This window comes from Melopsittacus undulatus, chromosome 3 (assembly GCF_012275295.1).
Source record: "Melopsittacus undulatus isolate bMelUnd1 chromosome 3, bMelUnd1.mat.Z, whole genome shotgun sequence".
Taxonomy (NCBI): Eukaryota; Metazoa; Chordata; class Aves; order Psittaciformes; family Psittaculidae; genus Melopsittacus; species Melopsittacus undulatus.
This window is the reverse complement of record NC_047529.1, coordinates 44,583,582-44,599,968: the sequence shown is the minus strand read 5'-3', so window position 1 is coordinate 44,599,968 and position 16,387 is coordinate 44,583,582. Positions and strand designations below refer to the sequence as shown.

At 46.7% G+C, this 16,387-nt stretch overlaps 1 protein-coding gene across 1 annotated transcript; it reads right to left on the bottom strand.

The window, feature by feature from the left end:
- Positions 1–8,420: 8,420 nt before the first annotated feature.
- Positions 8,421–16,208, bottom strand: MTO1 (mitochondrial tRNA translation optimization 1). Its single transcript, XM_005153306.3, is given in 13 exon segments — positions 8,421–9,029; positions 9,031–9,224; positions 9,393–9,550; positions 10,040–10,158; positions 10,856–11,027; positions 11,109–11,313; positions 11,769–11,899; positions 12,155–12,345; positions 12,936–13,048; positions 14,244–14,533; positions 15,136–15,253; positions 15,600–15,799; positions 15,965–16,208. Coding segments are annotated over 13 exon segments (2,244 nt in total). The 5' UTR covers positions 16,170–16,208; the 3' UTR covers positions 8,421–8,881.
- Positions 16,209–16,387: the final 179 nt, after the last annotated feature.

The window sequence follows — 16,387 nt, the reverse complement described above, 5'->3', positions numbered from 1 at the left end:
TGGTAAATGGAGACAAGCAGTTAATGGATAATCAGATCTGACTTGCGTAATGATGCAGCTGTTTTACTAACCTTTAACATGATTTCCCCACAGTGTCCCCACCTGAGTTCAAACAGAATTCAGTATCTTTGCAGGAGTGTTGTTCCATGACACAAGTATGTTTGAGCTGTCTGTAATGGCTATACTCTCACTTGTTTTCCTTCTTAGCTTATGTGTTCACTCTGCAGGAACTTGAATCTGTACTGCCTGGATATGCTTGGATAATCCTGAACCACTATTACTTGTTTTCATGCTCTTTGTTTGCTTTGGTTGGATCTTTTCTCCTTTTCTGCTCCACTTCTGTATCTTAACAATGGTAAAACCTTGGTGCATTATACACCCTGTTTGAAGGTAAAGATGGGCTGAGTACAGTGGAAGCAAGGGCTGGAGAGCTTTAGTCTCTAGAAGGCTGTGGAATTTGGTAAAGGAATCTGTTCTTAAATTCTGAAGGTTTGCTAGTATCCCCAAGGCAACAGAAAGTATGTAGCTTTAAAATGGAGGCAGGATGTGCTGTTGCCATAAATTTAAAGTATCTTGCCAAATCTTTGCATGCTTTTCAGCGAAACTGCTGCCTTTCTTTCCAAGAGACCTCAAACTGGTTCAGCAAAGTGCAAAGTTCTAATTTGGGTGAAAAGGGCTTTGGCACAAAGCAGTGTCCTCACTGCAGCTGTGTGTTAGGTTCCTTACACATTCCCGGTAGGTGCGAGATGTTTGGTTTGGCCAGCGATGGCCTGGGTATGTAATATCCTGCCTCTTTGCAGTTCCTCAGTGCTCTTTGCACAGTGCTGTCTTCAGCTGGGCGTGCTTATTCTGCTACAGTTTGGAAATTAGCCTGTAATAAGGAACTGATTCAAACTGAAGCCTTCAGGCAAAATAAGGTTTGAAATAGCACTGGGTTTTTGAAATGCCTCTTGACTGGCTTAGCAGAAGTGAGGGCAGCACCTGAAGGCTGGCAGTGTGGTCACTGTAAGAGGCTGTTTTCCCCTCATCAGCTGGGTGTGCATCAGAAAAGCCCCAGAGTTGCAGCTCCAGAAGCTGCTGGGAGGCTGGTCCATGTTAAGATGGCCCAGCTAAGCAGGTGGGAAGGTCAGCTTCACAGTTCAGGGCAGAAGGTTGATGCTGTCTGTAGGAGAGAAAACACAACTAAAGCCTAGAGAACAGTATTGCAGCTAACAACTGTACCTTGTACACAGTAAGGACAGATAGGCTCTTGTGAATGTGTTGCCTGTGATACTAGTGATGGCTTTCAAATATCAAAACCTCAGTTTCACATACTCTTGATTTTTTTTTTTCTTCACTGTGTTTTTAAGGTTTTGCTTTGTAGGCACTAATGGAATGCCAGTTTAGTTCTTTCTGAACCAAAGCTACCTTTGCTTCAGGAAGTTGCTTTTGGCTACCTGGGGAAACTTGTTAGACTTTTGTAAACAAAACTTGCGAATAAAACTACTTTGGTCAAACTTTTAATAAATGTTAATAGTTGAGAACTCTTATTTGTCTTCTGCTTACTTCTTTAAGCAACTTCTACAGCTGTCCTTAACTCTTTCTATACTGTCCTGCAGTGCTGTTGGTGTGTACATAGAAGCCATGGTTGCATAGCTAACTATGAAGGCAGAAAACATGCTGGAATATTATGTTTATTTAATCTGGGTTGTGTTTTCTTGCTGAAGGTGGCAGTGGGGAGCTGGGAGATAAAAGTGCAGTTTTCTTTCTAGCTGATACCTGCATGCTTTGGGAGGATAGAGGCATTTTCATACACAGGAATATTCCAGGAATGTATGTGGTGAGGTGTCTGGGGAATGGGATACAACAGGGCCTGGTCTGCATAGGGAAATGGAGTGGCATAGACACAGCAGCTGCTGCAGCCAAGTAACTTCTTGCTTGGCTTTGTTTCCCTTGGCTGGGTTAGGAGAAAAACAGGCTTTGCTCAGGCTACTGCCCCAAGGTACTGTAATTATAGCTCAGACCAGCTTGTGCAAAGCTAGTAACTGGAACAGTTCACTGAAATTGCAGATGAAAGTAATTCACTAATTAACAGTACATTTTGGGAAGGTATTGACGAACTCTGACAAAATACCGATATCCTAATTCCCTAATGCATATTTTAATTTTTAGATAAAACCATGTAGAAACAAACTTTGTACTGTGTAGTAGGGATATCCTTTTTCATGTTGGTACTAAGAACAGCATAAATCAATCTGGATTACAAATACAACTCACCTGGTTTTAACCTGTATTAGTTAAATGTTTATGTAGTGCTTGGGGGGCAGATGAGCTCCCTGCCTCCCCAGCAGCACCCTCTCCCCTGGCCTGCAAAGGACAACTCCAGGCACGCACTATTCATTTCTGCTGGTACCTGAAGTGGTTGGCCATAGGCATCCTCCTTGCTGCAGTGGATGGAGGCTGAGCCTTCTGGATTTAATGGTAAAACCTTGTCACTTCAGTGCTGCCTGAGCTGGGTCTATTTTTCCCAGCCCATGCTGTGGCTGGCCCTGAAGGATAGCCCTGGATGGGGGTGCAAGGGAGGGCACAGGCAAAGGACCCTGCTGGGGGCAGACAGGGCTTTGGTTGGAGACACGTGCCCCGAGGAGCAGTGGTTGGTGTGCGCAGCCAGAGGTAACTGATTTTGCCCAGGGTGAGTTTTGCTCTCTGCTTCCTTACAAACAACACAGTTCATTTCCTTTGCCTTACCTTGATGTGGGTGGCTGCAGAACTTCATTCCAGCTGTTTAACATCCTTTGCAAGTTCTAACTCAGCTTGGTTTCTCACAAGCCTCAGTTTATCTGTTCCTTCCTGGATCTACAATGGATCCACCTTTGCTGATCAGCCAGTCTTTTTTCCTCAGTCCCTCTGTGCTTCCCTGAGGTCCTGCTCAACATGACTGCTGCATCCAAAGCCTGTTTCTAGAGGAAGTTTTTTCTCTCTCCCTTTTCAGTGCCAAGTGGCAAATTCCTGACAGTATTAACACCTTATGAGTTTATAATGATTATTTTCAGGTTCTCAAATTCGTCATGTTGTTTGACTGCACCAAAGAGTACTTTCTGTCTAGGGATTAACCCTTTTGAAATTGCAAATCTTAAAGAAACAGCCAAACCATAAGCTAAACAGAGGAATAAACTGTGATCATTGAAAATAACACTGGGCCAAATGATCAACTGTAATGCTCCTACTGCTTACAAAGGGGAGGACTGAAACCAGTTCACTTCAGGAGGAAGATGAGAATACCCAGGGTGCAAAAGAGTTGAAGGAAAAGCTGGTACAGAGCAAACCTGTATTAGTCTCCAAACCACAAAAGCTGTGGGTTTTTAGCCTTTCCTGAATCCTCCTCATTCCCTTCAGATTATTTCTCCATTGTAAATCATAGAATTATAGCATGGTTTGGTTTGGGAGGGACCTTAAAGCTCATCTAGTTCCAATCTCCCTCCCACTTGACCAGGTTAATGTAAAATGAAGTTTCTTTTCTGGCTATCTATAATTCTTTAATCCTTTATGTTTCAAATATTTACACAACGTGATTCAAACCTGCTGGCTTCTCTGCACTGGTAAGGTGACAGTTTAATGTGCATTTTCCTCAAAAGCTGCTGGGTAAAGCACTGGGGAAATGTGGAGTAAATGGAGATGCTGACCCATAGGCTTGCCCTCAGTGTCCTGATATACTTTGCTACCGCTTGCTCCTGGCTCTCCTGAGCGAAGCGGTCCAGTCACCTGGTCATCCTGCAGGACAATCTGCTGGCTCATGCCCACCACAAACACAAGTCCAAGGGTTAATGTGCTATTTTTGATGTTATGTAGTCACCGGAATAACCAGAGCCAGCTCACCCCTGACTGGGGGCCCGGCCTGCCCTGACAGCAGCAGCCAGGTACTTTTTTCCTTTCAGCCCAATAAAGTCTGGATTATGAAACACAAAAGGGAAGAGACACAGCAGAGCCCCTTTCCCAGCCCAGCTCCATGTTCTGCACAGCTCAGCACAGCCAGCCTGTGAACCAGACAGCAGAATGAAGCCTCTGACCTTAGAGCGGCCTTTCAGTACCTAAAGAAGGCTGGGGAGGGACTTTCTACAGGACAAGGGGGGCTGGCTTTCAGCTGAAGAGGGTAGGTTTAGATGGGATATTAGGAAGTTCTTCCCTGTGAGGGTGATGAGACACTGGCACAGGTTGCCCAGAGAAGCTGTGGCTGCCCCATCCCTGGCAGTGTTCAGGGCCAGGCTGGAGCAACCTGGTCTAGTGGGGTTTTATTGCAGGTAGGGATGGAATTTAAAAGAACACTTCAGGTTTGCTTATCTGCAGCCACCTGGGCACATATTAAGCAAAATTCCCATGTTTTCATTGATGTGTGTGTGTATACATACACTCACTCACGCACACACACACACATCAATATAGTATACATATGCATATACAAAAATCATTATGGTGCTTCTGCTTTTTTAAATTATTTCAATTATTACAGTTCCCAGACTTCTAAAAAATCTGATTTCCTCTTTCAGAGCTGGACTGTAAGCTAAATTCCTTAGCAAAAAGAGTGTAACACCCCCAATGACTAAATATTTAGTTATTACTATGTATTATTTATATTGGGTTTATATTAGTCTTATATCATTATACATTATATTAATTGCAATTTTATTTTTATTTATTATTAAATATTTAGTAAATATTTTGCTCCATAAGCTGTGGTTCTGCTAACAGGAGATGGGTATTTTTGGGGAAAAAGATGTAGGCTTTTTTGGTGTTAAGAATCATCCTGTGTAAAACAAGCCCTTAAATACTCTTCCCAAAGAAAAAACAGGAGTAGGTGAATTTAAGAGTAACTGTAGGCTTGTTCCTACTTAACTGTTGTTTCTAACAGCAGTAGCTGATATTTAGTCTGCCGCTAAAGCGCCGCTCCGGATGGCGGTACCCTGGTGTTTTGGGGAACGAGGGGGTGCACATGCGTGCACAGGAGTAGGGAAAGGAAAGAGAAGCCCCAACAGGAGCTCAGCTCCGCTCTGCTGCGCTCGCTTCCGTGCGCGGGCAGCTCCTGCCGCTCCCGCCCGCCAGCCGCGGGGTTTCCACACTCGTGGCACGGCTCCAGGAAGCACTGAGCTCACCGCGTGTGACGTGACCGCTGTGCATCCGGTGCAGCTGCGGCCAGCTCATGCCTGACGCCACGAGCGGCCTCACCAGGTGCCACCCTGACAGACAGAGTGCCGCCGGGTGCCATGGGGCAAGGACAGAACCCAGCCAGCTCAGCAGTGGCAGCCACAGCACCTTTCTGCCCCTGGCTCACAGAATCCCGCGACACGGCAGCGACACCAGGCACCACCTGGTCACACACGGCAAGTGCCAAAGCGAGCCACGGAAAACTGCAACAGAGGAGCGCAGTCGTTGCTGTCACCTCCCGGCGCCTCCAGCTGCCCTGTACGCACAGGGAGAGCTCATTTCCCCCCTGGCTCGATGCCCGCTCTTCCGTTAAGCACACCAAGCGCTACGTCCCTTGGAACGGAACAACAGTGCTCAGGGTCCCCAGCGGTGTCTGAAAGCGTGCCCCCTGGCGGTCGTGCTGGGAACTGCAGCTGGTGGCAGACATGAGCGCCCCCACCCTTCACTCAGCCCACTCCCACCTGCAGCGCAACTCTGGCCTTTGCTGAGCCACGCCCCCGCCCGGCAGCCGTGGGGTCCCGCTGCGGCAGTAGGAAGGCGCTGAAGCTGCAGGGACACGGGTGGGGAAGCTGAGGGCGTGTTCCAGCCTGTGGTTCACAGCTGCACATCCCAGGAGACTTCACAGACCATCAGGGTATCTAGGCGTAAGTCCACAAAGAGGTAGAGAAGTTGCAGCCTCCAGCTTTGGGTATAGATTTAGCACTTCTGTGCTCCTTAGCAGACACTGTGGATGGCAACATGATGGTGACTATAGAATCAGAGAGCCTCTGATGGGAATACACATTGGTCTTCTTCCTCAGTTGCATATGCAGGGTTAATAAGCTGATGCAGCACCATATTTTTCCCCCCTAATGCATCCCTGTCTGTATAACAATAGATCAAGAGTAGATCCCTTTTTGTCTGCTCCTTTTGTCACAGCAGTTGCAGAGCAAGTCTCCCATCTCCCAGATGAATGCGCTGGCCACCAAGCTGTCAGCACAAGGGGGAGGACATTTATTTCTCATTAGCCCTGTGAAGCCATGGAAGGAGACAGAAACAAACACCTGGGAGGACCCTGAGCAGCACAGGCCATGGTTTGGGGGGAGCACAGAGAACAGCTCCCTGGTGGGAACAGGAGCTCCTGGGGCACAACAGATTCCTCCCGCATCCACTAAATGAGGTCTCACTGGGTGGAGGACCACAACCCAGGAGATGCAGGCATCAAAGCTGATAAACCCCTGAGCACCTAAAATGACTGCAGCTTAAGGTCATTACTTACCAAAGTACAAAGGCAATGCTCAGCTAGGAGGCACATCTGTGTTTGCAAGAGCCAGCAAAGTGAGGGGCTAAGGCAAGGCATTTAGTGCAGCCACTGCTGCACCATTGCAAATGTTCCAGCAACACCAAGACTATCAAAGATTGGGTAGCAACAGCTTTTAGTGTCTCCAGCATAAGAAGTCTTCCCATTTTTCTCTTACTATCATCTTCCAGGCAGAAATAAAGATGAAGAAACAGGGTGGTTCAAGCACCATATAAAATCAAAACTAGAACAGGAAAGGAAGACAACAGGAGTACTGAAAGTCTGGTATAGGATGGATTGGCAGAGACCTGAGGAAATTTGTCCTAGGGAAAATTGCTGATCACCAGGCCTATGCCCTGCAAGAGAGTAAAAAAAAAAAAAGGAGTTTCACACTGAAACAAGGAACACAAAGGCCCTTCATATATGCAGTGAGTTAGGCCATCCCCACCATGTAGCTTACCCTTTGTGCTTGCCTGGTCACAGTAAGGATTACAGGAAAACAAAGTGGGATTCATTACCGCAGGGCCAAGGAAAAGCAACCAGACATCCATATTAAAGGTGGGCTCCTCCGGTTCTGCCCTTCCCATCCTGTTGGCCTTAGTGAGACCACAGGGCCTGCGAGGGTCTAAGCTTTGTCTTCATGTTAAAATACAAACTTTGGGCCTTGTAACAAATCCCTAGTAGAGTTAAAAGGCAGGTGGCATGATGTGTGCATCTGATGTGCCCATGCTATTTACAGCGGTTCACACAGCCTTGCTGTGCTTGGTTTTCCTAAGAAAACAAATAGGACTACTTGTAGCTATGAATTCCTGTTCAGTCTTCTCGAACAAGAACTGTTCAACAAGCACAGGATGTTGTGGCAAGCCTTATATACATTAACACCTGAGGAATTCCCAGTCCTCAAACTTGTGGACACGCCAGGTTTTCCATTTTGGCTAATATGGACATCATTAACCTCCGTATGTGAACAGAGGACACTGTGTCTTAAGAAGGGAGCTCAGCAGTAGCCAGAGACCCACTTCAGGCTGAAATACAGATCAGTTGTTACAGATCTGCTGAAAAGCAGTGCACCAATGCACTTAGGACTTCAATTCCCCCTGGAGTTAACTCTTCCTGCTTAGACCACACCTGTACATTATTACATTCCTAAAGTAAGAAAAGCAAAGCCCCTGCTCATTGACACCAGTGCAGCCCAGCTGAGTGGAATCACTGATTTACACTGGTGTTTTAGAGATCAGAACCAAGGCCTTTGTAGCACCAAAATATTTAGTACAGAAAGCCAAGGAAAAAGTGTTGGCTTTTTGTCACACAGTGCAAAGGGCTTGCCTTTCAAGATGAACCTTAAATGGCTGCTGACAAGAACTAGGAAACAGTTTTGAGATTGCACAACTGGCTTGAAAATGAGAGGATGAAGGTATCAGTAGGGCTTACACAGGTACACAATACAAAGATAATGCAATGAAGAAAGCATGAAACTTTTATTACAAGCTCCAGTGCTTTAAACAGAGAGGCAAAGGCTTCAGGGCTTCTTTGGATTCACACTGCTGAATTCAAGAGCACCATAGCTGGAGTTACACTGCAGAACATGTAGCTGGCTTCCTTTTGCTAAACTTACAGCTGACAAGGCTGAAGTAATTCTTTGAGCCAACAAAGCTGAAAGGAAAATAGGCCACAGACCAAGGGACATGGAAATCCCTGGCCCTACTTCCCTGGACTGCCAAGTCAGCTGCATCCTGGCCCCCAGCACATAAGTCTATCACCACATGGATCAGAGCTGAGGCTCCTGGATGGGGCAGGTTCCAACATGCCCCTCTATTCCTTAGCACCCACGCCTAAGTAACAAGTTCTGCTCCAGCTGCCTTCACCAGCTCTGTAGCCATCCTCACCTCATCTCACCTGCATGAACTGAGACCCAGTGAATTGCCAAGGCTCTACTGAAAGCTAAGTGACAACCACGTTCTTCTGCAAGCTTTGAGATAAGCTTTATTTTAAAGAACTTCCCCCCAAAAGAGAGAGTTCACATTCACTCTCTTACTCAAGTTTAAATATTCGTGTGGCATACATTCTCATAGCCAAGTGTTTCCTATTGGCTGACACCACGTTACAACCTCACACTGCACAGTCACTGCACAGCTATGAGCACAAGTACTGAAGTCCATGGAACATATCTTCCAGACCAAATCCTCTTGTGCTGCCATGAGCTCAGCACAGTAACATTTCTTGCTTGTTTTAGAAGACCAAAACACTGTCCTTTCCAAGATGCTTTAGAATAGATTTTTACTATCTGACATCTTCCAAATTAGAGGAATTTTAAAAGCAATTCCCCCATCTTTTCATCTGTATTGGCAAACTCGGGCTGCATGTAGGTTCCTGAATATATACTTAAGGTCTGTGCTTTTGTCATCTTTGCTCTACTCAATGACACTACCACAGGACACAACTAGAACTGGTTTGGATCCAGCCAGCACAGGTTTTATCCATGCAGAGGCTTGTAAACATAGGCGATCTCGCCATGTACTCTGGCAGGAGGGGTACACTTCTCTGCAAAGGCATTTTAACAAAGGTACTCTTCCTTCTTTTCAGAAGATTTTGCTGAAATCTGGCTTTGTGAAGCTGCTTTCTTCGAGTACGTTTTCTCTAGGAAGTATTTGTCAGTTTGAGGTAAAGCTTTTAGCCTCTCTGCCTTCTGGTGTTTGGTTTTCACAAATCTTAGCAGGTTAACGATAGCAGCTGGTGTAATTCCAGGGATGCGGCTGAGTGCACCAATCTGCATGTGGAAACAGGAGCAAGTTAACGAAGAGCATACCTACACACTAGTGAAAAAATAGAGATTGAAACCTGTGGGTTTTCCTGATTATTCTCACCCCCCACACCTCTTGGGAAGACACAGAAAGGATGTCATTGCTGCTCAACCTTGTTGTGACCAGTATCTTACCGTCTGGGGACGGTTGGAGTCCAGTTTTTCCCGCACTTCCAATGAAAGTGATGCATCAATGGCAAAGTAATCTAGGTCCTCAGGCAGTCGGAGGGCTTCATCACGACGCACTTCTTCTATTTCCTGCTGTTGGTTCTCCACACACCACTCATAAGCAGCTGTGATGAAACATGAGGCAAACAAGACCAGATATGGATGTCTGTGTGAAACAGGTCACCTGCAGGAATTCTTTGAAGCAGAATGAGCAATTCCACTGAGACTGTCAAAAGCTCCTAAGGAAGTTTCCAGCCACACAGACTCAAGAGCCTAATTCACATCACTACTTTGGAAGTAATACTCTTTAATTTGTTATAGGAATTTAGATACACAGGTTGGCTTTTCCATTCATCCCAGCAAAGGACGGTCTATTTGACAGAGCAGTAAGCAGGAAAAACCCAAGAGTGGACATGAATAATTATCTCACCCCACAAAGTGAAATATACCCAGGTGGCTGGCACAGGGCTGTGGCCTACAGTAAAAGGTGCATTCTCTGACTGTTTCATTTCACTAAGCAGTAACACAAAACACAGTGGGATGAATGGATTTGCTTACCCTTTTTGAACACAACATAAACATCCCACTAAGAGATTATAACTCTTGTACTCTACCTTCTATTTTCAGTCTCTCTGCCAGTTGTCTCCATTGAGCAAGCTTTCCCAGAGGCTCTGGGATAACCCTTGCCAGAAGCTCCATGTTGGCCTCTGGATATTGAAGGACATCAAAGGCACTGTGGAGAACAGGAGTTAAGTTTTTAAGGTAGGAAGGAGTCACTTGCATAAAGCAGATTTACAGCTGTACCCAGCTCAAACTTGTAAAGATTTCAGCATAAACCAGAACTGCAGAGCCAAGATCACCCCCCTACTATCTCCTCTTGGTATACAAAAAAGCTGTTAAACTCTTGAAGAGTGGCTCTTTATGAAAAATAAACAGCAAGATAGAAGGGATGAGGTAGGGGAACACAGACTGAGTTAGATCTTAGTCACTGATTTAAAACAACAGAAAAGAGAAGGTGAGATAAAGGATGGGTAAGGGAAGAAAGGCCTCTGTGTACAGGAACAGCTACCATCTGATAGTAGCCTGAAATCAACTGATGCTTTATTAAGCTTTCACCAAAGCAGCAAAACCTACTGCACAACCATCACCACTTGCTGACACTCTCAATAAGGACAGCAAAAACTGACAGGGCCAGTGGAGAACACCCTTGCTTTGGGAGCCTATGTCAGCACTGGGAAATGCAGCATAGTAAAAACACCAATGCCACACTTTTTCTACGGACAAACATTAGGTGTCTGTCCTCTAAAGGTGATAAAGCTGGAATCTTGGGAGTGTTGATGGCTTCAGGAAGGATGGACAATTACTCTGAAATTACAAGCCAGCTAAAGCACGCATAGGTCAGACCAGAAAGCTTCAGCTTTAACCCTTACCTGAGAGGTAACCTTCGACTGCTACTGATAGGAACTTCTGGTACCAACTGGGACCATTTAGATATGCTGAACTGAAGGGATTTTAATGTTGCAATTCCATCCTCTAAAGCAGCTCTCATCTTAACTGCTTGTTCATATCGCTGCTGTGACACACATCTAGCTTCTTCAAAACCTGCACAGACAGATGGCATGGGAGACAGAGATCTATGACAAGGCAGGGTTGCTCACTGCAAGAGCCACCACAACAAAATACCTCTGTGGGTGAGCCTTGCATCAGCATTGTCAGGCCGGAGGGACATGCGGAACTCCACACGGCTGGTGAACATCCGGTATGGCTCGCTGGTGCCCAGAGTAGTAAGGTCATCGATCAGGACACCAATGTAGCCTTCGGTGCGGCTGACAATGAAAGGGGGCTTGCCATGAACCCGTAGGCAAGCATTGATCCCAGCAATCACACCCTAGGCAGACAGAACACAAAACAGTTACCAGTCTCTTCGTGGCTGAAGTACCAGCACATCTGCCTTCAAAGACTCAAGTGTCAAACTGTATCTTTGAAAATGCAATAGCCTGTGCTAGTAATGTAGGCAGCTTCTTTCCTGTGATGTTACTAGTGTCTGAAGGGCTTCTTGGCCCCTGCTGACATGAGACGAGACAATTCCCATGTTTTCAATTACATGCACTGCATAGTCTCCATTCTGAAACATTTGATAGTGCTTCCTATTACTTTTATTAATGCAATCTCAATAACATCAACTGTAGATACTAAAAGTAATAGTATCTGGGCAAGTCTGAATTGGGGTAAGCAACAAAAGTAAGAACATCTCATTAGCAGAAGATGGGCCTAGCAAGAGTATGTATCAAAGACAAATGCCCAGGCAATATCCCTTTCTGAGCAGCGATCAGATCCACCCACCTGAGCTGCAGCTTCTTCATAGCCTGTAGTGCCATTTATCTGGCCTGCGAAGAAGAGGCGCTGAACAAGACGAGACTCAAGAGAAGCAGTCAGTTGGCGGGGATCTAAAAAGTCATATTGCACTCCGTAGCCTATGACAAACAAGATATATCTTATAGGAGGGATTCTGAAGGTTCCTTTTATTGGCAAAGGCAATGAGTGGGGCAGAATGACTTAGATTATCAACTTTTACTTATTATATCAAACTAACCAAGGAAAACACCCTGCATTCAAGAATTCATTTTGTTTCCTATTTCCTTTGTTTTGTTATGCTCTAAACATAATCTGTTTTTTATTAACTGGTAGCCAATACAACAAATAGATTTAAACCTATTCACTCCCCTCACCTGGCTGTAAGATCTTGGCTTTTTCCAAGCCTGGGATGGATCTGATCACCTGCTCTTGAAGCTCAGGTGGCAGTGTCATCGACACGCCTTGGGGGTAAATTACATTGGAGTCCAAGCCTTCGGGCTCCAGCCACACCTGATGTTCCCGGTTTGGGAAGCGCAGAACCTTTGATTCCAGAGATGGACAGTACCTGCAACAGTAAATAGCCATGAGCACCACCTGACATGGAGAAAAAGTAACTTGCCAGAAGCAAAGCAAGAGAAACCCACAGACTGTAATTTCCTGCCACTGAGAGCCTTGAATGATGCCATGCTGTCCTGGTTTCACCTGTAACCTTTTGTTTTTTCCTCCTTCCTAGTAGCTGGTGCAGTGTTGTGTTTTGGCTTTAGTCTACTAGCCAAAAGGGTATTCCACACCACAGCACGTCATGCCTAGTATATAAACTGTGGGGAGTTACCCGGAGGGCCCAGATACCAGGCTGGGTATCGGTTGGCAGGTGGTGAGCAACTGTATAGTGCATCACTTGTGTTTATTGTTTTTTTGACTTTCCCCTTTCAGTTTTATATTCTCTCCCCTTAGCATTTCCCTTATAGTTATTAGTATTATTATTCCTATTAGTTTTATATGATAGTTTAGTTATTGGATAGTTTTTATCTCAACCTGTGGAGTTTACATTCTTTAGATTCTCCTCTCCATCCTGCCCAGAAGAAAGGGGTGTGTGTGTGTGAGTGAATGGCTGCATTACTGGATGGGATTAAACAATGACACACACACACTTACCGTGGACCCCTTGTTGTCTCCCTTACATGGTTGTTCAGGTGAAGATTATCACAGATAATTTCCTGGGCTTTCAGGGTAGTATGAGTCAAGTAACACAACAGCTGATCTTCTGGCTGAAAGAGGCCACAGTTCACTTTAGTTTAACCCAGTCACAACGCTCTTACTAAATGACTCTGAGGACTTCCAAGGCAGCTTTTTCATGACACTTGGCTTGCACTTCTTGGAAACATGGGCAATGCTTTCATACTGACTGTACAGACAGAACACAAGCAATCAGAGAACTTCAGTAACATGTTCAAAAGGAGACCAAGAAGAGAACAGAACCTGAGATCCAGAATCCAAGTTCTATTCTATACACTGTATTCTGAATTGCAGGATGGATATTCCTATTAAAGCAACATGTTACATGACAGCATTCAAATTAACCACAGGACGCCGTAGCTCTGAAGTAAGAGAAGTGCTGACCCTACAACAAACAGCCAACTGAAGTTTGGTGAAGAAATTAAAACCAAAACAGAAATCTCTTAAACCCCTGCAATTAACATGGAAAACAAACCCCACCATGTATAGTATTTCACTATTTTTTTCTGAAATAGTCAACAGACTCACATTCAAAAATAATAATAATGCTGCACCTCAACTCCTTAAAACTTTTCCTACACACATGAAGTACTTCCAGTGATAGTAGTTTAATCTCCACCTTGATTATAGTCAGTTATTGTAACTGCTACTCTTGGGCAAATCAACACCCCGTACTTAATTCTGTGCTGTTTAACTGCATTATGTAAGAACACCATTCATTTTCCAAGATTTTTTCTGGAAAATTTTCTTCTGCTTTCCACTTACTGCAAATATATCCACCTCTGAGCTCTGTGGATAACTGCCTTTCCCAGCCAACACTGTTAACAATCTCCAGTTTCAATATTTTAATCTTATTCTAAAGCCAGGGTAGCAAGCAAGACATCATAAATCTCTACAATATGGGTCTAATAGTGGAAGTATTTTGTAAAGCCACCCATGTAACCAGCACATGAATACTATTACTATCATATTTTATGCCGTTCTGACTTTAGAAGTAAAACATGTTTGGTTCTCAAGTTGATAAGTGAGAGAAAAAAAGTACTTGTTTTCAAAAGAAAACAAGCACTTTCTCCCTCTGCATTGTGAGACACAAGACCTCCAGTATGAGTACAGCCCAGCTTCCTTTCCCAGCCATCCATTTCCCAGCTAATTCTGAGCATGACATTTCCAGACCCACTCCCCAACTTCCTGCCCGCCTCTACATGCACTTGGTGAATGCTCTCCCACCTTGATCCACACAGCCTCACTAAGGAAGCTGAAAGGCACGGGAGGATTGTCAGCTGCACGTTCCTGCAGACCGCTGAAGTCAATGGTATCTTTGGCAAGTCGGGGTGGTGTTCCAGTCTTCAGTCTGCCCACAGCAAATCCCAGTTTCTCCAGAGTCTGAGCCAGCCCAATGGCTGGTTGGTCCCCCAGCCGCCCAGCTGGGTACGTCTCCAGTCCGATGAGGACCATACCCCTCAGGAAGGTACCGGTGGTCAGGATAACACTCCCCGCATGTACCATGCTCCCATCCCCTGAAACAGCAAGTTTTCAGAGATACACATATTTCAGTATCAATAAAGCCCTGCTGTCCTAGTGCTCTGTCTAAAACTAGACTGTTAGCTGAGAGTTTATCCACCTTCTATTATGAAACAAAATCAAAAGTTCAAGAATAAAAGCATCAACAGTAGTAACTGCAGTAAGCAGCATTTCTTATTCCTACGCATGCTACCCCTAACACAGAAAACCCACTCCTGGGAAAAATCCTTATCCAGGCCTTTACTTCAGAATGCTTGTTTACTAGAACAGCAAGAGATAATAAAGCATGAGATGCTATTAGTAAGATGCCACTGCCCTATAGTGCTGTCAGCAGCACACACTGCTTACCAAGTAAAAATACAGCAGGTAATTCAGCATCACTAGCCTGAAGAAAATCAAACTCATGTAACCTCCCAATATCCCATCTACCCAGGTATTTTTCACTGTATTACACATACTGACCTAGTTTAGTTCATACCCACCCTAAATCACCTCTATCAGCTAACTCAACTCTCACTGGTGAATCAGAGATGTTTACCCCAAAGGCTGCTCTTAGTGTAGAGGAACTGAAGGTGTTTGCTGAGTTACTAGCACATACCCAGAATGACTCCAGTGACTTGGCACTTTCCAGGATGGTCTGGTTCTGGCTCTGTCAAAAGAAGATCCTCCACAGACGCCTCTTGAACTGTCAACAGTGGTGTGTTAAGGATTTCTTTCTGTCATGAAAGGAGTTACTGCAAAAATCTAGTAAATTATGAGACATATGGGCAGTCCCAAATCCTATACACGGCTAAATACACACGATTAATACATCCTTGAAGAGGGTAAACTCAGGGCCCCAGACACTACAGATGCTCTCGAACCCCTCCGCCCCAAGCTGGGCCATATCTGCAGAAGGTAAGTGCCGCCGCCGTCGGAGGTCTGTGGGGCAGGAGGCAGCCGAGGGCAGGCTGCCCTTCCAGCGCACAGCTTCCGCAAGGAACCGTCTTGCCTCAGCACAGAGCAGTTTGGTTTGTAATGTTTCCTATGAGGGGTGCTCAGCCCAGCCCAGCCCGGCCTCACCTGCATGTGCTCCTTGTAGAGGCTGCGGTCGATCTGGGCGCGGAGGCCCCACACGGCTGGGCCCTTGCAGCGGTTCAGCACTTTGTAGTGTACCCCAGAGCGATCGCAGACCCGGCCGCACAGCCCGTCCAGGGCGTCCACCTCCCTCATGAGATGCCCCTTCCCGATGCCGCCGAAGGAGGGGTTGCAGGACATCTCCCCTGCGGACGGGACACACCGACACCGCTCACCACCTCCCCTCCTTGGCCGGGGACACCCGGGGCGCTCGCTGGAAACAGGCCCGGCCCGGCTCCCCGCGGTACCCCTTCACCCCCGCCCACTCCTCAGCCTGGCCCCACCGGCCCCGAGCACCCTCGCGGCGGTACCGATGGTGCCGATCTTGTGAGTGAGCAGCAACGTGCGGGCCCCGCCGCGAGCAGCCGCCGCCGCCGCCTCAGTCCCCGCATGGCCCCCGCCGATCACCACCACCTCGTAGCGCGGAACCGCCCCGACCTCGCTGCCTGCCCGGCGGTGCCAGGGGCGCGATGCCGAAGGTAGCGCCAGGCGGCGCCAGCTGCGGCGCAGGAACATGGCGGCGGCTGCAGCGGCACCACCGACAGCGAGAGGGACCGGAACCGGCCGCGGGAGGCGGGTGAGAACACTGGCCGCGCCTCAGCTGCTTGGGGGCGGAGCCGTTTGCGCCTCTGGGGCGGCATCCGCGGGGCAGCGCGCCGCTCCGCGGCCATCCTCGGTACTGCTCCGTGAGGCGCAGCTCTGGTAGGCGGTGCCTGTGGCCGGCGAGCACCCCC